Source organism: Phragmites australis, chromosome 22 (assembly GCF_958298935.1).
Source record: "Phragmites australis chromosome 22, lpPhrAust1.1, whole genome shotgun sequence".
NCBI classification, from domain to species: domain Eukaryota; kingdom Viridiplantae; phylum Streptophyta; class Magnoliopsida; order Poales; family Poaceae; genus Phragmites; species Phragmites australis.
Genome location: NC_084942.1, coordinates 5188067 through 5211093, shown reverse-complemented (window position 1 = coordinate 5211093; position 23027 = coordinate 5188067). Strand labels below are relative to the sequence as shown.

General features: G+C 41.7%; 3 protein-coding genes across 3 annotated transcripts; 1 reads left to right on the top strand and 2 right to left on the bottom strand.

Annotated features, from left to right (window-relative positions):
* Nucleotides 1-108: 108 nt before the first annotated feature.
* LOC133904887 (eukaryotic translation initiation factor 2 subunit gamma-like) lies at nt 109-4672 on the top strand. The gene is made up of 9 exons (XM_062346525.1): nt 109-304; nt 735-848; nt 1459-1520; nt 1863-1975; nt 2651-2753; nt 3162-3389; nt 3474-3692; nt 3772-4032; nt 4114-4672. The coding sequence occupies exons 2-9, from the start codon at nt 743-745 to the stop codon at nt 4414-4416; spliced, it is 1395 nt and encodes a 464-aa protein (XP_062202509.1). The 5' UTR covers nt 109-304; nt 735-742; the 3' UTR covers nt 4417-4672.
* Nucleotides 4673-7137: 2465 nt separating this feature from the next.
* LOC133904862 (SWI/SNF complex subunit SWI3C homolog) lies at nt 7138-13019 on the bottom strand. The gene is made up of 9 exons (XM_062346482.1): nt 12851-13019; nt 12216-12767; nt 11553-12115; nt 9898-10252; nt 9710-9783; nt 8813-8901; nt 8568-8620; nt 8326-8468; nt 7138-7720 (listed from the first exon to the last, which is right to left on the bottom strand). The coding sequence occupies exons 1-9, from the start codon at nt 12876-12878 to the stop codon at nt 7253-7255; spliced, it is 2325 nt and encodes a 774-aa protein (XP_062202466.1). The 5' UTR covers nt 12879-13019; the 3' UTR covers nt 7138-7252.
* Nucleotides 13020-17051: 4032 nt separating this feature from the next.
* On the bottom strand, nt 17052-22078 carry LOC133905566 (replication factor C subunit 2). The gene is made up of 12 exons (XM_062347391.1): nt 21829-22078; nt 21650-21728; nt 21471-21550; nt 19442-19561; nt 19288-19357; nt 19120-19193; nt 18917-19037; nt 18696-18758; nt 18553-18612; nt 17917-18042; nt 17740-17823; nt 17052-17433 (listed from the first exon to the last, which is right to left on the bottom strand). The coding sequence occupies exons 1-12, from the start codon at nt 21870-21872 to the stop codon at nt 17335-17337; spliced, it is 1020 nt and encodes a 339-aa protein (XP_062203375.1). The 5' UTR covers nt 21873-22078; the 3' UTR covers nt 17052-17334.
* Between the last annotated feature and the right edge of the window lie 949 nt (nt 22079-23027).

The following is a 23027-nucleotide window of genomic DNA, read 5'->3' as shown; positions in this document are numbered from 1 at the left end:
TCTTTACATGATTGAAAAAAGAGTATATTACTAATTATTTTGGGCCTCCGGCGTCACAACGTCGGGCTCGGATCGGCCCAAAATCTGGCCCAGACCCGGGCTAGGGCTGACTCAGATCCTCCCTCGATCACCCACAGCACCTCAGCTTCTCACCTGGTTTGGCCACTCCGTAGCCGCCGCGAACCTCCTCCTTCCTCCTCCGACGAAGAACGGCAGCCGCCAACGTTAGGCACCAGTCGCACTCTCCCCGCCGACGCGTCGAGTGGATTCATCCCAGTTTAGGGAGGGTTGTTTTCTTTCGTTGGTAAGGAACCCTACCTTGCTTGCATGCAATTTTCTCTCTCTCTTTTTGAGACCATGGATTCATTTTGTTCTGGGAGATAGATCTGTTACCTGCTTTGTGTGCTATCAAATCCAAATTTATCAGAAAGGAAAAGAGATCGGGTGTTCAACTGAGCACCCATGTCCAACGCTAAGTCCGCCCTTGGCTGAGTAGGAGTTAGGGCTTAGGAGGGTCTGTGTATTTGTATTATGGAATTTGTGGTAATTGACGGCCCTGCCTGCACATGTGTGCTCGGTGGGCAATGCAATAGAGAAAGAACGCTGGACATGCTGGTTTAATTAGCCGGTTTCATGCTTGGACACAGTGTGTTTTCTGTTTTTCCTGCAGATGGTATTGAATTAGTAAGCACTGAACAAAACACTTGGTTAATTTTCCGAGTACCATTTTGCAGTTTCCAAGATGGCTCGCCGAGGATTGATGGAACAGGACTTAAGCAAGCTTGATGTGACAAAGCTCCACCCACTGTCACCTGAAGTTATCTCACGCCAAGCCACAATCAATATTGGTATGTATGCAATCCCTTTAGCAAGGTTGTACTGTTCTGTGATTTGGTATCAGTACACATGATCTATAGCTGTATTTGGATTCTTTGATTTTTTTATGTATAAAAGCTATGGTTCATGATTTCTAAAAAAAAATGTAATGAACTGTGGAATGGTTCTTCAAGATATATTTCCTGTACTTTACACAGAATAATTGTTCCATGATGGAGTTTCATTTGCATGCTGTTGCTTATTTTCTAATACTTAAGATGTTGGAACTATCTTCTTTCCTATGGATGCACCTGTTTAAGCCTTGCTGATGAGACTGAAATCTCACATTCACATAATACCTGGATACACCATTGCTGTTTGTACTTGGCCTACATCATTCTATTTTTGGCAAGATATTGTTAATGAGGGAAAGCAATCTTTTTATGATGTTGTGATTTGTGCCTAATTGAGATCCACATGATGCATTCTGTATTGTATAACTAGGAAAGCCTTTGGTTTGTGAACAGTCAGTTACTTTTGGTTTTTTTTGTCCCCTATGAATTCAGCATGACCAAGGTTTATTCAAATTTTGTGTGAATCAAAACCTCCCGCAGGGCATAATATTCTTCATTAACATCTCAGGTACCATTGGACATGTGGCTCATGGAAAGTCTACTGTTGTAAAAGCTATATCTGGAGTTCAGGTATTATTCACTTATTCCAGTATCACATTCTCTTCCAAGCACTGAATCTGAATTATGTGTACCGCTGTCAATTATGTATCACATTTATCAGGAACATCTTGTGCATTCTCCATGTTACTCCAACATGTGATTTTTAGATGGGCACCTTTTAGAGTAGTAATTGCATTGGAAAGTTACATTCATGCTAGGAATACATTTTAGATTTTATTTCAATATGACTCAGTGAAGTTCTGCGTTTGCAACTGATGTTTGTTGAGGTCGCCTATCTTTGTTCACCATTTTTCTCCTTGATATCTTATATGTTTTCTACAAATATTCTGATTGCTTTATTTTGATATGTAGACCGTTCGATTCAAGAATGAGCTGGAGCGTAACATCACAATAAAGCTGGGTTATGCTAACGCAAAAATCTATAAGTGTGAGGACGACAGATGTCCGCGACCAATGTGCTACAAGTATGTTTATCATACACGAAATGTCACAGTTCTCACTTAACATGATGAGCTTCTATTTCTGTCTCCTGTTAACAATGCAGAGAAGAACTCAGCACGGTTGTTCTAAACTCTTAACATTGCTGAACCTTGCTGTTCATATAAGAGTGGATTTTGTGTCCAGGTTCCGGCATCCCCATTAGCGAATTCAGCATGTTGCAATGTTTCAAATCTTCTCCAAAAATCTATGTATGTAGTACACATGAATTTAAGGAAATCTGTAAAAATTTAGCATCTGATTCATCCTAGATGTCAAGAAACAAAATAGACAAGAATCGATCTAGCGTTGTTCATCATGTACTACCAGTGCCACTTGTGTTTTTTGTATCTTGATATCAAATATGAATTTGAAATTGAACTACATACATGATTTTTTTTATGACATCTTTTAAAACATTGCAACATGTTGGATTATCATATTTTGCTAATGTGACATCGGAAACCCTGGTCACCAACGAATTTCCCTTCATATAATTTATTTACTAGTTAATATGTGGTAAAGACCATGCTTGAATTCTTGACTGATTGATTCTCCCAACAATATTAAATATTAGCACTTACCTATCAACTGCCTAGAATTAATGCCATGTTGTAAAGCCCTTATACACTACGTGTTGACTTTCCTTCCGTTATGTAAAGGGCCTATGGAAGTGGAAAAGAAGATGGCCCTCCCTGTGATGTGCCTGGGTTTGAAAACACTAGAATGAAGCTCCTGAGACATGTTTCTTTTGTTGATTGCCCGGTATGATAAAACCTTACCATTTCTCTTTATGAATATGCTGTTATACATGAATTTTTAAGGGTATAAGATTAACTGTATTGCCTACCTGAATGTTTATTAACATTTCTGCATGCAAGTGAGCAAATGATAGCTTTGGACGAGTCAGCTGCATATAATTCTATTTAGTTTTGCTTTCCCCTTTGGAGTCATTTGTGATCATAAGCTGCATTAAGCTGTTTATAAATAATGATGTTTTAGCTAAAAGGTACATGATCAAACACCGGTAGGTATGATAGAAGTCTTGGGAACTGAGATCATCTCAAGTTGTTCTCTGATGTGTCATTAGATATTAATTTTATAATTTTATTAGTTTGAAAATTATATTAGGAAATGATAATATATTTCGACAATACCTATCTCCTTGAACAGGGTCACGACATTCTCATGGCCACAATGCTTAATGGAGCTGCTATCATGGATGGAGCATTGCTTTTGATAGCAGCGAATGAAAGTTGCCCACAACCACAGACATCTGAGCATCTTGCTGCTGTTGAAATCATGCGTCTCCAACATATCATCATTCTGCAGAACAAGATTGATCTTATCCAGGAAAGTGCCGCGATGAATCAGCATGAAGCAATCCAAAAATTCATCCAGGTCCATACTGTTCACCATCTCTCGTTTTAATACATGTCTTCTCTTTCATGATTTGATAATTTGATCCCTCTTTTTTCTGAGCAGGGCACAATAGCTGAAGGTGCTCCTGTGGTGCCTATATCTGCCCAGCTGAAGTATAACATTGATGTGATCTGTGAATATATTGTGAAGAAAATCCCCATCCCTGAAAGGAATTTCACCTCACCTCCCAATATGATTGTTATTCGCTCCTTTGATGTTAACAAGCCTGGTTCAGAGGTTGATGAAATTAGGGGTGGCGTAGCAGGTGGCAGCATCCTCAGAGTATGTAGCTCAATCATGGTACTACTGTTCTGTTTTCACTTATGGTTGATATGAACAGAACATCAGTGATTCTTTACAGGGAGTTCTGAGGGTGAACCAGAAGATTGAAGTTCGCCCTGGCATTGTCATGAAGGATGAGAGTGGCAACATCAAATGCACTCCAATCTACTCAAGGATTGTCTCACTCTATGCTGAGCAGAATGAACTCCAATTTGCTGTGCCGGGAGGGCTTATTGGTGTGGGAACAACAATGGATCCCACTTTAACGCGTGCTGATAGGCTTGTTGGCCAGGTTCTCGGCGAAGTTGGCTCACTACCTGATGTATATGTGGAGCTTGAGGTTTGTACAATCTTTGTTTGTTCAGCATAGATGGATAGAAACAGCTGTTACTTACATACATCCTTGTACCTTGTGTCGCAGATCAATTTCTTCCTCCTCCGGAGGCTGTTGGGTGTGAGGACAAAAGGTACAGAGAAGGCAGGGAAGGTGTCCAAGCTCACGAAGGGTGAGATCCTGATGCTTAACATAGGATCTATGTCCACAGGCGCCCGCGTGGTCGCTGTTAAGAACGATCTTGCCAAGCTACAGCTCACTGCGCCTGTCTGCACAAGCAAAGGAGAGAAGGTTGCCCTGAGCCGTCGTGTTGAGAAGCATTGGCGCCTCATCGGATGGGGCCAGATCCAGGCCGGAACCACACTTGAAGTACCACCCTGCCCACTCTGAAGCACCATACTCTCGACAGAGCTGAAGTTGTGAGGCTGAGGGGAAAACATGAGTTTGATAGTCCCGTCTTCCGGTGTTATCACAGATTCTTATGTCATACGCCACTAGGTTGATTTCGCTTTGTGGAAGTTTTGGAGGCCACTTCTCATTAAATGTTATTATGAGTCTTGAGAACATTAGCAGGTCGGAAACTAGCTGCTTGCGGATCAGTATTGCCTTGCCGATTTATGGTAGTATCATCTTTCGTTGATTTCAACTGACAAGTGGTATGGTACAAATTTTAAACCGCTTCTGCCTTCGCAATTTGGTTGTGTTCAAGTATTGGTTTCTTTGCCCTTCTATTATCTGAGTGGCGATGTGCTCCTGGGACTATGCTCGACGATGTCGCAAGTACAGCTTGCCATTGACGACATGCCTTGAGTTACAGAAGGGGAAACCACAGCCTGCGTTTTTGGTCCAGTTATAATGTGCCTTTACAGGTTTACAATGGTAGATTATACGGAGTCAGATGCACCACAATTTAAAATATAAACTACTTGGCCACCCTACAAGTCCAAATATAAATCAGTTTGGCACACCACGATTCTAAATATAAACCACAGGTTCAATTTCCTTCTACTTTCTAAGAGGAATTAGCAATAGTTACTTTAATCAGAATGAAACTCTACATTATATATGAACAACCTGGCCAGTAGTAATATCATAGAAAGAGGATTAAAAAATATTTTAATATAAAATTACAAAAATAGCATCCATTTTAAAATATCGGCAAGCGAGCTGTCGACAGATTTGGCCTACCGACATGTGGTGCCTGTCGGCATCTGATGTGTCGATAGAACCTATCAGTACGCCTGGCATCTTTATAATGCCGCCGCTCGGCAACTCGCCCCATTCTGCTGCATTCCACATTCGACGCCAACGACAACAGCTTCCGTGCGTAGAGAGTCGTTGCATTCCATGCGCGTGAGAGAAGGGAGGAGGAAGAAGAAGAGAGGAAGAAGGTAAAAAAATGTTTATTTTTTCTATTCGAAGAATATTTTAGAATAGTTTAGAAATTTGTGCGTAATTTTCGAATTGCAGTGTGATTTCGAAATAATGTAGGACCGGTAGGAATACTTTTAGCAATGATAGTAGCAATAAATCTAAGAATTTTAGTGTGATGTAGGAATAATTGTAGCGTAATTTAGCAACAAGTTTAGCATGATTTAGAATTTTTTTTTTATGAATTTTGACGAATTAATGGACAATAATATGATTTCGGATCAAGGATATTGGGAGACATGGTTTTTAGTGTGTATTATGAAGAAGGATATTCTCAGCAATTTGACAATGTGATAGATTTAAGCAATTTCTTGGGTGTGGAAGTTGATCTTAATAATCCAAGTGAAATGTGACGTAGTTAAGATAGTAATGTTACATGATGTGTTACAAATTAGCCCATCCAAGCAACGTTTATCGATCAGAGTTATGTTGCCTAAGTGGTGTGTGACTTGGTAGAAGTGGGATTTACGAGAGCTTGAAAATACTAAGCAGTGGAGGCAATTTGTGAGGTTAAGATTAGAACAAAATTTTCAACATATCATACTTGTAGAAGGGACAATGATAGATTCTAGAGAAGGCAAGTCAAGTGCTCCCGTGGAGGTGGATGAAATCATGGCAATAACCATTTGTTTGAATCGTCTTCATGCAGCCCGATACTTGTTACGTAGGAGGAACACATCTGCTTGTGATTGCTCAGTATCCATTCATTGTATGAACTCATAAAGAGGTGGCAGAGACTACCAACAGAGACAAGAATGATCAATAGTAAATGACAGATAGTTGTAATGTAGTTTGGCCACAAGTATTTATCTAATGGTAACCACTAGGGATGCAACCCTTCAATGGGTTGTACTCGTAGTTCGGACACATGAAGAACCTCCTTCTGAAAGTGTATAAGAAGTCGTTGGACTTCTTTAACTTACAAAGGTCTTCATAAAAGCACACTGACACCTCCACAGCAGCAGGCATAGGAACCAACCTATATTTCTTTGGGAGAGAATCAGAGGCTATTTTATGAGTAAAAGAGCTTAAGCCAATTAGTTTCGTTCTACAAGTAGCCTCATGCACTTCTATTTATACAAAATCCTTGATGGTTCATAGATTAAGTCTAAAAAAATATTTGAAAAAAGAAATTCTTTCCGTAGCGATTATGTTATTTAAAAAACTACGTCTAAAAAGGTTAAAAAACTACGTCTAAAAAGGTTGTCTGAAAAGACTAACATCTCTAAAAAACATTAAGTATAATTACCTTTTTGAATGATCAATTACTCAATAATATTTTACTTACTATTAATTTACTAATACCACATTTGTTTGTTACATCTTGCCAGAGTCCTGTTAAAAAAATCCATTTAACTTCATATAAAAATACTTTTCAAAATTATTATCTATTCAAAAATTAAAAATAAAAAACTTACTTATTGGCATATAGGTAGTCGACAGGCCTATCAGCAAAGCAGGGCGTTCTATCTGCACACCATATGCTGACAGGTCCTTCTGCCGACAGGATTTGATGTCGGCAGGCCAATTACCGACACAAGATCTGTCGGCATTTGACCCGCCAATAATAGGTCTCCTGTTAGCATGTTACTTACCGACAAGATACTATTTTGAGAATTTTTTAAGATTGATGCTATTTTTGCAATTTTCCATTAAAATAATTAGAGAGGGGAAAACCTATTGCTGGTAAAAACTACATTTATATGTGATTGTGCAAATGAATTACAATGGTCAATGCTCACAAATCAGGACTACAACCCAGGACTCTACGACCGGGAAAAAAAAACTAATCTCATTAACCTACATTTGAATTGTTCCCTGAGGGTGGTCTCAACAATGGATGGTGATTAGGAGTTGCCGAGTTGGGCATCCCAGGGTTGAACATGGTGTTGGGTGCCGACGAGGATGAGCCAGGGTGGATTGCTGAGAGCGGCAAGCGAGGCCCAAACGAGAGCATCTGTTGCCGCTGCTGCAGCAGAGCCATCTGGGGATGCCCTTGCATGTTATTGGTGTACAACGCCGGCATGCTGGCCTGTGGCATTGAGCCTGACATTACTGGCGGTCTAGGGCTGGTGGCCTGATTCATTGGATTTGTAGCCATAGTGCTGCTGCCTCCGGGTCCTGTGGAAGCAAACCGAGCTGACAACATCCGGACGCGCTGAGCTGCAAGCTGCTGCCTCGTACTCTCAAGCCGCTCGCTTTCCTTCAAGAGCATGGTCTCAACCTCGGCAAACTGCTTCAACTTCAACTCCAATCTCTTTAACTGTAAATGAGTGTTGGATAAAAAGTGAGAATAATAAAAGTAGCATTAAATATCACCAAGCACGTTGCATCTTGCATGTCCATGAAAATGGCGAGATGAAAGTTAGATCAGCATTTGATTTTTATCCAGCACTACAAGTACAAATTTAAAAGGGCAAATATTAAAGGAAGCGGTCCACAGGCCTCAACAGATTTAGGAAAGGTTTATGGAGGACAATTGGTCTAGCTGGTTAATAGAAGTTCCAGCGCAGTTAAGGTTTCAAATGGAAACTTGTGTTTTTCCCAGTGGCTCTTCCATGCTCAAAACTTCTCTTTTCTCAGTATTTGGTCAATGTTTTTCAGAATGCAAGTATACACTTCGAATTACCATATCAAAAGATAAGGACAAGAAATCATGTCAAGGATGCTTGAGATTCTATTTTTTATCAACCAATAACAAAAGGTTCTTCCAGAGCAACAGCTACCTCAATTCAGAATCAGGGTTTCTTTAAGTCATAAACATCCAAGAACTGATACAGTAAATACAAGACTGTACAGCAAAGACTTGATGGTCAAACACAGACATAACAATATTGCAGCACCCACAACTTCTGTATTGCAGCAAACCTGATGGTTTATGATGGTGGCAGCTAATCTCTGAATTTCACGCTCCTCCTGATCTGCAAAAAGTTTACTCTTCATTGCTGCTGCTGACAATCCACATATTGCAGCATTTTTGACAGCTTCAGGAGAGATGGATGACGAGGGTTCTGTTTCAGAAGAAGATTGATTGTATTTTTTCACTAATCTCTTAAACAATAAGATTGTAAAACAATGCGAATTAGTAATTTTGGGAACAAAGCAGTTACCGTAGTTCGGATGAGCAGCATGACTCATAGCATCAATGCCTTCTGAACATATCCTTTATAGAATGGAAAAGATCATGTTAAAAGATAACTCCAGTAATGTGAGTTTAAGAGATAACTCCAAGATTAATCAAAAATTCCAAAACTGAATATTGCATGCCAGTTATTAAACCGACATGGCAAGTCAGAATCAGCAAATGTCAATAATCACGTGACTCGACACCCCTTATGCAGCATAGGTGGGTCACCTGGGATCATCTCTTGTCAAAACAGATAACGCTGCACTTGCACAGGATGCTGCAACTCTTGGCCCTACAGCAGAGGCCAAAAATGCAACCTGCGAAACAAATCTGAATAGTAAGATCATCATAGATCTCTACAACAGATTGATCATTGAACGCATGTATAACAAAGACACATAAAACTAATAACACTGTGCCTCAGTTTGTAATTCACAAGCTTGTGAACCTATTTGCTCCACTACTTCACCAAATATGATGCTTCCAAGACCCACCCAATGGCTCATGTTCGGAGTTATTATCTATTTATCTTAGCATTAAAATATGGCTATTCTCTAGATATTTCCCCACCAAGTGTTTTTACATGGATTTCCAACTAATGCTGGAATGGCCCATATGATTATACTGCTAGTGCCTTCATTCAGGTTTGTGAGTTTGAGCAGCCAATCAACAGCAAAAAGTCACATGCTAACAAAAGATGAATGTTAATAGGGTACAGCTTTCCAAAAAAAATTATGTTTTTCAACAACTTTTGATGTTTGATCAATCAAACAACTGCGACAAGCTATCTAGTCACACATCGAGTAAAGTTCTAAAGTGATGCAGCATAGAAATATGGATTAGCAACTCCGGCGTCATGGTTGGCAACTACACATCAATGATCAAAATTCACAAATGATTTGTCTTCGAGATAGTAGGGGCTTCAATTCAGAAACATTTCAGTCAAGGATCTAAAATCTGTAGTATAGATGTATGCACATCACTGAAAGCCATATAAAAGTATCAGTGAAGATAACTAGATAAGTACAACTGAAAAAGCATTGAGATATTTCGCTACCCAAAATTGAAAAGAGCAGTACAATGACTTTATAACCAACTGGCCCAACACACTGTGCAATAACTCACCAGTGACATGACCGGATTAGAAGAATTAATGAATGGAATCTGGTTTCCAGGTTGCCTACTATGAGGAATGCAACCTAAGAGAACAAATCATGAGTCAAAAATGGAGGAGGCTGATACATTTTGCAACCATGAATACTGATGTGTAACAAAAACAAGAAGTTTGCTTATTGAACAATTAGCAAACACACCTGAAGTACCACCATTGGAATCTGAATGCAAAATTCCATTGCTTTGCATTCTGGACGGAAGGGATGCTTCTGGCACTTTGATGTTCTCTAACCAACCATCTTCCACTGGAAGACGAATGAAATGGTGAATACATTGTGCCTTTGACTTTGTTCCGACATGCTCCGCTATATGATTCCAGTTATCATTGAACTTCTCTATGCCCTCCAACAACAGTAACGTTTCCTGATCAGTCCATCTGTCTCCGCCAGTTTCTGAACCATCTTTCGTCCCATCCACTCTCTCAAAATCCAAACTTGAGTGCCCAGTAACAAATCTTGCATCATGGAAGCAATCCAAACAAAGAGAAATGTCTGCCTGCTCCACCAGTTAAAATATGACAGCTTGTTAATCTCGTTTACATGCTTCCTTGATAAAGAGAGTGAGTTCAAAAAAGAAAGCAAAAGAATTGATAAACTGCTAGAAAATTATAGATATTGATGAACACCCACCTGAACAGAAAATGTCTGCATTAAAATGCATATCACTCTTAAAACACGACGTGTCAAAACTAAACTAAGGTACAGGGAAAATCATCATGAAATATATAATGCACCGAAATCAAATACACAATCAATTCGGATCACTTGTTGTTAACAAAAGCAAACAGTACACTGCGAGCAGGTTATAAAGAAGGTTCCATAGCATGCCGTGTACTCCCTCCGGTAAATGTTGTTATTTGAAATGGAAAACTAGTTTGAAACAAGGCACACCAATAAGCTGGACAAGCATTATCAAATGGAGGGAGTACTTGAAGATGTCCTTTTTAATTCAAATAACTGCTGACTTATGACATAGCAACAGTCTGTTAACAAACAAGGTGCACATTTTGTGGGGCAAAGATCATTGGCTGATAACAAAGAGCAAGAAGAAAAAGGACCCAACAAAACTTTTTGTACATTTAAGATTGGAAATGTAAGCTAATTGATTTTGTCTAAGTGATATTCATATTCTGATACCAAAATGCGATTTACACTGGACTAACATGAAGTCAACAATTGTCACATTAGTGAATTTGATGGTAGTTTGCATAGAGTGATATCTCCACAAGACGTCTTTAACCAAATCATCATATGTCAATCTTATCGACTTTTGTTAGAATTTTGGTACTTGAAATCACAAGTTTAAAAGTTGAAACTCCATTGCTATACATACACTTTGAAGCATAAGATCCAAACTTTTTGGTCTGCAAATTCCTCAGAGAAAAACCACATTAAGATAACTATTTCACCTTAGGAATTAAAAGATTATATCCATTTCATTGGAACAACGTAGTCAATCTTGCATAAATGTTGGCATTTGAATGTAATCTTTTAGAAGTAAGGTCGTAATCAGATCAAAGCAAAAAAAAAAAATTGAATATCTCATAAAGCATATCATATCGTTGTCTTGACCAGTTGCTTCTCACATAGTCAGCCATTTGGTAAACCAATTGTTTTGAATGTAAGATAATCAAAACATACTATCATTCTACAAAAGAAATGATGAATATAATCGAGCAATATGGGGTTAAGAATGTGACAAGCATTGCGAAATGGACAGTCCTAAAGATGAGACGAGGGGGTCACCAAATATGATGAATCAAAATTATTTATGTAGCAGTTATAATTGTGCACACCTCCTTTCGTGATTCATAGTGCAAGTCGGTCAAAGGTTGTGAGCAGAAACTACAAGAACTCTCTGATAAGTGCTCCCAGATCTTCTCATCCAAATCTGCAGCGGCATCACCATTTTCCACCACTGGAACAGACAAAGTTGACACCACAGAAGCTATATCCTCTTCCCGGATACTGCATTTTGGCCTATCAAACAAAATCAAACCATCTATTGATTTCATTGGTGCAGATACCAGCTGCAGCTCCCCTGTTGTCTCCTCCTTGATTAGCGATGCTGCCATCCTCAGGCCCCGATGCACAGACCCGGCTGCAAGGTAATTAATGATCCCCCAACTTTCCAAGAACCTAAGTATCCTACTCAGGTCATACAATTCAGCCGTGCTTGTGACAAGTCCCTGGCACTTGGAAAACACAAGTCGCTTCTCAGATTGCTCCAAATACTTTGCAATCACCTTATTCCTCAACATCATGTACCTCTCTGGTGTGTGCCCTTGGGACTTTCCCAAGAAGTATTGTGGTACCACCTGCCGCTCCAACCTGTGCACCGTCGTCGGCAAAAACCAATCTACAATTACGAATTAACACATGCCCCCCACCAATTTAAATTAACAACCTGTTATACAGGGAAAGCTTGCTGACAAGGGTTTTCAGTGAGAAGAAGAAACCTGAGTGCCTGGGCACGATGTGCAATTTGCCGTAGAACTGCTTGGGCACGCCACGGCCCTCCATGAGCGGATGCGCGGTGCAGACATAGGTGGACGGCTTGTCAGGGTCGTTCGACAGGGACGGGTGGTCGGGCAGCATGGCCGAGAGCACCTGGAGCTGCCCGTGCGAAATGTTCTCGAGCGCGGGCGCCAGGGCCGGGGTAGCCGAAGCGCAGCTGGCACCAGCCGCGGCGCGCTCCGCAGCGACCACAGCAAGCACCGAGGGATGGGGCCGGCCGACAGCGCGGCGGACGGCGGCGGGGAAGCCGGAGACGGGATCGGCGGAGGAGAGCACCTCCGTCTCGCGGAGGTCAAGCACCGGGTCCTCATCGCCGCCGCCGCCGGCTAGGGTTCCTCCGCCCCCGTTCGCGGAGGCGGAGCGCGGCACGTCGTCGTCGCCACCACCGCCGTTCGCGGCCGCGGCGGAGTCGGAGTCGTCGGAGTGGTCGCCCGGCTGCTTCGACTGAGAGGGGTTGGCGGCGCGCTTCTGCTTCCGCCACTTGGCCCGCGCATCTGGGAGTGGGAGGAGGAGGAAGTTAGGGTTTTGCGGATGCGGGAATTGCGAGGCGCGAAGTGGGGTCGGGCGGGGCGCGTACCTGAGTTGGAGAAGGCCTTGCGCGGCATCGTCGCCGGCACCCGCGGCGGCGGAAGAGGCGGAGGTGGGAGGAGCCCAGAGAGTGTGTCCGCGAGTGGGGGACCACGGCGGTTGGTCCGGAGGCACGTGCGAGGGGAGTGAGGCGATCGAGGAGGCTTCCAGCTCGTTCGAATTTTGGGCTCTTCCTCTCGATTTGTTTTTTTAGACTAGATTTCGAGCGCGTCCTTTCATCTGCAGACTATCTCCATCTCTGACCGCAATCGCTAATGCAAAAATAGAAAAATAGAGGATATATACTCATCTATTTGTTAAAATAGGTAATAAATATATCAGTGTATTTATAAATTTAATATATGTATTTGCTTAAACACCAAAAACTCGTTTTTGTCAATTGAGTTATTGAAAAGTGCCGGTCCCACTGTTTTCGGCATCTGAAATGCCGAATATGATGCATAGTATCATATTCATCATCTCAGTTGTTGAATATAGACTGGTTGTGCCATGATTTGGCATGTGTCATTTCATATCACATGGTGATCGACATCTAAGGTTTAGCACAACTTTATTTCATCAGGTACGAGTGAATAAATAAAGAAAAGAACTGAATGAGTAAGTGTATGTGTCATTTTGTGTCATCAGCTGAACATGAGTGCTCACCGCAAAGAGATGAAGAGCAGGGAGACCGACGGCAAGCTCGGAGGTGGCCGGCAGCGAGGAATCCGACGGCAGTGGCGGAGCTAGGTTAGGCGGCAGTTCACGATTATGAAGGAGTAGCGGCAGGCAGTTGGTCAGCGGTGAGCAATGGAGGAGTAGCTGGCGAGGTTGGTCGGCAGTGGGATCTCGACGGTGGTGGTGACTCGGCGGGTCAGCAAGAGGAGCTCGGGTGGCGGCGCAGATCGAGAAGAGACGAGATGGTTGAGACCAAAAGAATATATGGCAGGTGGGACCCGAGACAAATGCAAATGCCGAAAGGTCCAGCGATAAACCATCAGTACACCGGAAATAGCACCAGACCAATATTTACATAGAGCTTGCAAACTGAGCCAAAATCTGACTTTCACACGCCGGAATGTCCACGGAGCAAAGCATTGAACGTTGGACCTTTTCTGAGCAAAAACTGACTTATGAACGCCGGAAGGTCTGGTGCTGATATTTTTTTTTCTCGCCGAATTATTTTTGAACATCTCTGAATTTGCTACCTCTGATTGAGTGCCGGATAGTCCAGTGATGACCTGGAGTTGACACTGGACTTTTTGCAGGGGGACTTCATACAACACAAACCACTGAGCACCGGATGATCCGCTAAGGAGAAAGGAGAGAGCATCGGATCATCTGATGTTAAGAAAGAGATTCTGGTGAACTAAAATCTCTCGCTGAGTCCAAACTTCAAATAACCACACAACAAAAACACATGTTTGTACCAATTTGAGTGAAGTCTTACCCTCTCAAACACTCATTTTCAAATATTTTTCAAATGGCTATCTTATAATAATTTCAAAATAGATAATAAAAACCAAGGAAAGAGGGAGAAAACTCTAAGAAAATGATTGAGCCATATTGCCTATAAATTCAAATATTAAGTCTTTAAATTCACTAGGACATGACTCAATAGGTATTAAGCACTAACATATTTTTAATCACACTTATAGAGATGTATGTTCACAATGGGAGCGAACAACAATCTCAAAGAGTGATATTCTCCTTTGTGATCTCTCTACTGCCAATCCACATGCAATGCAAAATAAGTACATGAATTTAAACATGAGTGCACATTATATAACATATGAATGCATAGCATAAAAATAAATCTATCTTGTCATATTACTTCCCTTCTCAAGCTTCTTCATGGTAAACCCAACAACATACCTTGAGAAAAACAAGGGGACTACCATCTTAAGCAAAATCCATGTTCACCACTATCTTAAGAAGGTTAGATAAGCACCTTTTGTGAATGCATCTATATGACAAGGCAATATGTTACGTCCCAAATTCTATAATCGCGTGATTAAACTTAATCATGCATCATTAGCGTCATAATTATTTTTAAGGTAAATTATTTTAGCACACTAAAGCACTTTGTTTGAAATCAATTGGATGAGAGAAAGAAATTCGAGAAAGAAAAGAATGAAATTCGCAGTCAAAACGGCCCATTTTCTCTAATACGTAGGCCCCACATGTGGGCCAACCACTCCCTCCACTTGGAGAGCAGCCCCACCTGCCCTCTCTCTCCTCCTCCTCACTCCCACCCGTGCTCTCCCAACCAGCCAAAGCAAGGGAGCAGCCCCCTCTCTCCTCTCTCAAACACTCTCTTCCTTTCTTCCTCAAATCCGTGCTCTAGGAGCCGAATCAAGGCATGCATGTCGTACCATTGCGATCACAAGCTCATAAGCTTCCCATTACTCCAATTTGTTTGCTCATCCCTGAAGGATTTGAGCCGATTTGGATGTCTTTTGGTGTTAGGGTTGAAAAATGAAGAACACCGGAATTCTTCGATTTCCCACCGTTTTCTTCATCACCCGATAGCCACTAACCTTCACAAGTGCTGTGGGTAAGTCCCTTAGGCTCCCCATGGCAGGAATTCGTGATTCGATTGGTCAATTTCGCAAAAGAGTGAAATTCATGAGTTTTTGTGAGTTTAACCCTAAATAGAGGAATTGGATGAATTTGAGTTAGAAATGGAGTTTCTAGGTTGTTAAGTGAGTTCTAGAACTCTTGAACTAGCTCAAACATGTTCTCTTTTGGATTGGAGAAGATCGCAAATCAAATCAGGCATTTTTCGGCTAAAAAACGGGCGTTTCTCGGCTGAAACCGGAGTTTTCGGACTAGTCCGGAGTCTCCGGACGAGTCCCGGCCTGAAATAACAGAGAGGCGCTGTCAGAGGGTCATCCGGAGACCCTGGTACCCTGGAGTATCCGGCTTAGACCGGAGTATCAGGGTGCACTGTTCATCAGAGGATTTTTCTCTTTGCTGATAACTTGTAAAATTCATAATTAATTAATACGAACTCCAAAAATCATGAAACCAATTTTGTTGGTTGTAACAGCCTCTACATGTTAAAAATATGTTCATCCTGAAAATAATTAATTAACTTTTTGAGACTAATTAATTAGGCTCAAATTTCATTAATTTACCATTAATTCTTTACAAGTCCATAATGGATGAAACCAAATATTTGTAGTCTTCTTATGACTTGTTCTAGCTAGTAAAAATATTTTCCTACATTTTAGAGTATATTTTCATAATATTTCATCATTTGCACCTTATGGTATGCATTGTTGCATTTCATTTATACTCATAGTATTATACACGTTATTCTTTTTAGAGAACGTCCACCACAGAAGAACGGCTCAACCAGGTGTACCCTGGAGTCTGGAGTCTGGAGCTGTCTTAAAACTGGAATGCCAATGCTAGGATGATGTCTGCCATCAAGGCATCAACAGAGAGCAAGAGAAAGGATATAAAATGCACAAGGTTATCAAGTTGAAGCTGTTATTGTCATATTGGACATCCACAGGCACACACAATTGTATTAGGAGATACACTTAACTAATGTCGCCTAGATGTATTAGGCCGAAAAAACTGTTAAAGAATCTATGTCGTATAGGACTATATGTCTTGTTTCCGCGTCTTCCTACAAAGTTGCACACGACTTTTGGTACACATTAATCTCGTATAAAAAACGAAAAGGGCGCACAAAAGTATGCATAAACCCAGTATTAAAAAAGAGAGGAAAAAGATCAAGGATGCACAATGTGCATGAATAACGCATGTGTAGCTTTTGGCGCGAATTATACTAGATTGCTAAATCAATGATGTGTAGCTTTTGGAATGCATGAATTACGTTGTTGTGGTGTACTGCTGCTATTCAAGTTTTCTTAAACCAGTTTTGCTTTCTTCAGTTGAGAAATGCATTTTCCCATTCATTTCCCATTTATTGGTCATAAAAAACCACAAGTGTAGCAGCTCATTCCATCTGGGATTCTACTGTGCACCGATCACAAGGAATTGGCCTTTTGGTAATAATATCGTATTGTCATGTGAAGCTCATCCTTACAAATAGCACGCCACTATTACTGTCATATGCATCACGTTACTTGTAACCTTGCTACATAAAGTATAAACATGTCATTCCAAGTTTCCAGAGGCGAAACAAATTGTGACCACAATGCCCCACCACAAGAACGCCTCAACCGGGTGTACCCTAGAGTCTGGAGCTCTCTTAAAATTGGAATGCCAATGCTAGGCTGCTGCCTGCCATCAAGGCATCAACAAAGCAAGAGAAGGGAAATACAATACACAAGATGTCACGTTGAAAGTGTTCTTGCCATTTTGGACATCCACAGGCCCAATTCAAGTGGTACATAGGGCGAGCTTATCGCGTTTAACCCATGACAATGCTACTGAACAATATCATGGTGAGCGAGATTAGCCTTCTGCAACATCTTAAGAAAAGAGCAGAAAGATGGTCATCACCACGGACTTCTCTCAGAAGACCAACCCTTGTGGCATGTTGAAAAGAGCACGGATAGTCTCGCTGGCGACATCCAAAAGTTGAAGATACTCATCTGCCCCATCCACCAAGCACTGCGAATTTCGCCAAAAGGAGAAAGAAAATGAGAAATGGAATGTAAAGACACATACTTTGGGAGTCTCGGTATTGCATACACGAATGGATATTATTTTGGAATTACATGGAAAAAATGGAACTCGAAAATGTCAACGTGTGAACTAGTCATATGGAACACAAATTAAGAGAGTTTATTTGTCCTCCATCAAAATTCCTCTAATGTTCTAGTTTTCCTTTACACGAATGTGATTCATGATAACATAAAAAGAGAGAAAGGATGAAGCACGGAATTAGTATAATAGTATCATTTCAGCAAGACAAACCTTATCAGTTTCCCCAAGCTTTTTACATATTCGTGCCTTCTGTTTATCTGGAATATCATCCGCACTAACAATCACATCTACAAACTGAACAAGAACTTTAGTCAGCGGTACTGATAAGATGAACAGGACGACCAGGTAACTAGAGTATGACACTAGATAAAAAGGGGAAAAAAACACCTGTGATATCAGCTGTGAAACCGGATACCCATCTGCAATAATGTTGCTAACTTCCTTGTTTGCCGCATCAAATTCACCAGATTTGCAAGCTGCAAGCAATGACTTTACAACATCTTCAGGGATAACCTGACACAGAAGGACCAATATGATGAATGAAAGAGTTTGGTCTCCCAAGAAAAATAAACAGTTTTCCAACTGTTTTGTCACATCACCAATTACTTAACAACAACAACAACAAAACCTTTAGTCCCAAGCAAGTTCAGATCACCAATTACTTGCATAGTAAAATTTATCATGATACATCCATTCAATTTTTTTATATCATGATATATCCATTCATTTTTTATCATGATATAATATAATTTTCCAAGCAAAAGCACAATAATGAATTTCCTTTGTGACTAAACAATCTGATCGCTCTGTGCAAAACCTGCATGAAGGCTGGCACAAGATCCAATTTACTAAGTTCAGGGGAACAACATCAAGCAAGAACAAACTTGAATAACCCCAGGCACCAAGCAAAATTAGTGCTGCTAGACAAAATGGAAACTGTAAATTTCAACATCACATAATGCAGGAAGTAGAAAATTCGTAATGTGACAAATAGTCACTGGAAGAGAAGTGAGTGTCGCATACCCCAGAAACACTGATCAAGTCACTGGAAGAAATAGACGATCCAAATAAGCGGGCTGCACTCTGCAACACAACAAAAGCATATGAAACTTAGATAAATTGACCAGAGCTTAACACTCATGAGAAAACTCAAAAAACCATCAGACCTGAAGATAGGTTATAGCACGGCGAAGATCACCTTGAGAAATGGCACTAAGTGTGGACAGTGCCTATTTGAAAATTCAAAAGCAGCTCAACATAAGTAAAAAACCCTCAAAACAATTGACCTGATAATATGCATGATGTAGATATACATCAGCTGCCCCATTAAGAATTCAAGACTGGGCAGCCTGATTTTGATAAAAGTGCTGGAGCCCACTATGGGTACCTGAGCATCAAGATTGAGGCCTTCTTCATTGCATATATGCAAAATGCGGCTGCTCATCACTTCTTCCGAAAGAGGCTTGAACCTAAACTTTGCACATCTGGATGCAAGTGGCTCTATAATCCTGTATTGCACATTAGGATCATTAATTGCATAAATTCAACACATGTACACCAGGGAATAATATGATCAAGTCGATAAAATACCTGCTGATATAATTACATATAAAAAAGAATCTTGTCACTTTGGAGTAAGTCTCCATAGTACGCCTCAAAGCATTCTACAGACGGATACAAAATATAATCAACTCATACTAACACATGCATAAGTTTTAAAGCGTCAAGGGTAGAAGAGTACTGCATGTGGCAATATACCTGGGCATCTTCTGTCATCGAATCGGCTTCATCAAGAATAATGATCTTGTACGGTGGGCAGGGATAACCACTGAAGGCCATCACAGAAAGAAAACTAATCAGAATATAACTATCAGATGAAAATTCACAAGGTTCCTACTTTTGATGAGCTTACGCTTTTCGTGAAGAACCAACAGCGACAGCAGCAAAGTCCTTGATTTTTGTCCTCACCACATTAATTCCACGATCATCACTAGCATTAAGCTCTAGAACTCTTGACTTGTACAGCTCTGGACTGCATTATCCAAAGAGAACCAGAAAACTGTGAGCCCCAAAACCTCCTGAGAGCAGTCTTGCATAGGTTTGTTCAAATAAAGCATCTTTTAATGCTATTTCCTTATTTACTCGTCATGATTACTGAACTTTCATGAATAAATTTGGTAAAGTAACCACCACATGCATAAAATTGATAAGAGAGGAAACTAAACTGGCTGATAGCCATTCTCAACCAGATCAGTGATCATTGTGAACTGAAAAGAAATGCAACTTTGCTACTTTTGTATTAATTGAATTTTCTCCATAAATGGCTGTTCTAAACATATATAATTAGCATATAATTTCATTTTTTTCTGTTCTATTGCATCAAAGTTTTGCTGTTTTATGAATGTATTTCTAATTTCCCCCCACTAGAACTGACAGCCCCTGTTGGTCCAAGCAGTGAAAATGGGATAAGATCTACTGAATACATTGCAACTGATTCTAATCAATCAAGTAATGTAGTTTAAATCATGGTTTTACAGCGGTAAGGCGAGGCGTGGCGAGCCAATCCCTTCGCCTAGGCGACACCTAGGCGCTCATGAGGCAAGGCGAGGCGACGTCATACCAGCCTAAGAAAGAGCAAAACAGAGGCAGGGAGGAGGAAAGAAAAAGAAAAAGAAAAAAGAAAAAGAAAAAGAAAAAAGAAAAAGAGGAAAGGGAAAGGAGGATGGGAGGTCAGCCCAGCCCACCAGCCAGCCCAACATGTGCTCCCCCCCCCCCCAGGTAAATATTCCCTCCCATCCCCTCCCAGGTCGATGCGGAGCTGCTCCCAGGTTCTTCGATGTGCAGCGCTGCACTCCCTCGCAGCGCCACATCTCTCGCCCGCCTCCCCTTCTTTCTCTCTCCATTGTGCCGCCAGCCCACCACTCCTTCACCCTCTCGCTCCCCTACCTGGGGCCCCTCAGATCGACCATCGCCTCTGTCCTTTTTCAGATCGGCCGCCGCCGCATCTAACATGAGTTATGCATAGGCCACCAGCGCCGGAGCCGGCAAGGATGGGGGAGGCGACGGCTGCTGGCATTGCTGGCCAGTTCCCCTCCCGTTTTTCCTCTCTTCTTCCTCCCTCCCTCTCTTTCACTGCTTTTCTGGAAAGGCGATGGAGATGCCCAGATTTTCCGAGCGCCTTGTCGCCTAGGCGACGCCTTAAAAACCATGGTTCAAATTCATCAAATGTTAATTATACACAGGTCGTGGAAAGATGCTAGAATTATTTACTTGTTTTATAAAGAATTCACTCTTCAAGAATCAAAATTTTGGCTACGCATCATTCAACTCATTTGTCCACACTCCACACCAACACATCATATGTGCTAATGAATATTGGCATTTCTAGGAATCAACCATCACCTCGAATTAATTGTTTACTCTTTCAAAACATTCATTTAAATTCTTAGAATTCTACAAAACAGATATGGAAATCTTTGGCAAATGAATCAATATTGTTTTATCTTGATGGCCCTTGGTCCATACTTATGAAAGCACCCAACTTTCTACAAAAGCATTTCTACCCCCATACATAAAACTGCTTGCGCAAGGCATTCTCAATGAATTCTAGTGAAAAGAATATCCATAGAACCTTACATTGGATATGACAGTACGACATCACAAGTACATTAGGGACTTCTACATCCGTCGCTGTTCTCTTGGTCATCTTCAAACAATTACCATACTCTTGGGATTGCAAGGCAGAAACTTCAACAATTAACATCAAACATGAATCATAGCAAAATGCACCAATCATCACGCCTATCAAATGCTGCCAATGTCAAATTACAATGACAGTCGGCAACTATCACACCTTCCAAGATTATAGATTATACTGCTACTAGTCAAACCAAACCAAGAACACAAAAACCGAAGACACAGAAAGCGCAGAAAGAGGATACCCGTAGAGCTGGTGGGCGATGGCGAGGGCGGTGGTGGTCTTCCCCGTGCCAGGCGGGCCGTAGAACAACATGTGTGGCAGCTGCGAGGGACCAAACGCCAAATAAGATAAATCTCCTAGGGGTTTCCACGAATAAAAAAAACTTGGGGACGGGAACAGGGGTTAGGGTTTAGCGCTCACGTCGGCGGTCTGGAGGGTGTTTGTGAGCACCCGGATCACCTCCTCCTGGTGCGCCACATCCTTCACCTGCCTCGGCCGGCTGCGATTACAGGAAGAACAGGCGCGATTTGAGCGATCCATGAGGGCTTCATTGCAAAATCCAGGGGAAAATCTAGACAGAGGGGGTGGCGGCGGCTTACTATTTCTCCACCCATGGCTGCGACGTCGGCACGAGCGGCGCCATCTGCTCCTCCTCCGCCGCCGGCGGTGATGACGAGTGGGCGGGCTGCTCCTGCGTTTCGCGCGCTTCGATTTCGTGGGGGGTCTTGAGAGCGCGGGACGGCTCCCCTCACGGCCGAGGGTTTTGGCCTTTCCAGCCTAACGGGAAAGCTTTCTGTTCGCTCGATCGGCCACGTTCGTCGCAAAACGTACGGCCTAGATCCTTGCGTGACGCACCTCATGCCCTCCTCTGAGTCCGCCTCCGGAAGGTTAAATACTTCGGAAGGAGCGTGGTGGTTGAAAGATATTACTGGAATTATTATCGATGCATAGTAATAGGTAGAAGTCTTAAGCTCAGTAAGATCTACAATTTAGATGAGTAGCACAAGTTAAAATAGTTTCAATCTAATTTCCCCTCAAGTTGAAATAGTTTCAACCTAATTTCCCTAAGTTAGAGGAGAAAGGCTAGACTAGCCTATAAAAAAGTGCCACCCATAATTGATGAGTTCATCGCGTGATGCCTCCAATAAACCACCTTAATCAAGGTCTATGTTATGAGATGATAAACATTGTAATATGATGAAAATTTGAGATAGATCTTCTAAAAGGGCTAGACTAAGTTGGAGGAATCAAGTCAATATGATTCATGAGCGTCTAGGCTATGTATCTGACTATCGTAGAAGCACCGTTGAGGTCATCAGGTGTCAAGTTTTTATATCGATGTTTGAGCAGTACGTTGGTTGGTGATGGGACAATGGAGAGGACGACGGAACAAGGTGATGGGTCTCATAGCTGATGATGGGACAAAGCAGAGAGAAATTAAGAGAAGAGAGAGAGGAATGAGTGTCATATGTTGTTGGGAGGAAAGCGACATCCACACGGAGTCAACATGGTTGGGCCATTGGGCTGAGGTGGGATGAAGTGAGAACAAGCGGTGTTGGGGCCAATATGGAGTTGGGCCAAAGACAGAGCGAGGATGGGCTCGGAAATGAAGGATGAGCGGATTTTCAGCCAGGTTAAGAAATAACAAAAAAAAAAGAGAAAAAGGGCGAGAGATGTTGTGCTGAACAATTGAGAGGGAGGAGTTCGGGTCCATAAAGAAAAGGAGTGGAAAAGGGATATGATGGGCTGGCAGCTGGGCTGTAATCAGGGGTTTGGTGAGGGATTTGGCCCATTGGAA

Coding starts and splice junctions, on each gene's coding strand:
- LOC133904887 (XM_062346525.1), top strand. CDS start 743: ATGGCTCGCCGAGGATTGATGGAACAGGACTTAAGCAAGCTTGATGTG. Junction 849..1,458: donor CCAAGCCACAATCAATATTG/GTATGTATGCAA, acceptor TTAACATCTCAG/GTACCATTGGACATGTGGCT. Junction 3,390..3,473: donor CAATCCAAAAATTCATCCAG/GTCCATACTGTT, acceptor TTTTCTGAGCAG/GGCACAATAGCTGAAGGTGC.
- LOC133904862 (XM_062346482.1), bottom strand. CDS start 12,878: ATGCCGCGCAAGGCCTTCTCCAACTCAG. Junction 12,116..12,215: donor CATCGTGCCCAGGCACTCAG/GTTTCTTCTTCT, acceptor TCGTAATTGTAG/ATTGGTTTTTGCCGACGACG. Junction 8,469..8,567: donor TGCTGCTCATCCGAACTACG/GTAACTGCTTTG, acceptor CTTCTGAAACAG/AACCCTCGTCATCCATCTCT.
- LOC133905566 (XM_062347391.1), bottom strand. CDS start 21,872: ATGGCGCCGCTCGTGCCGACGTCGCAGCCATGGGTGGAGAAATA. Junction 21,551..21,649: donor ACACCCTCCAGACCGCCGAC/GTGAGCGCTAAA, acceptor GGTCCCTCGCAG/CTGCCACACATGTTGTTCTA. Junction 19,194..19,287: donor CGATGACAGAAGATGCCCAG/GTATATTGCCAC, acceptor ATCCGTCTGTAG/AATGCTTTGAGGCGTACTAT.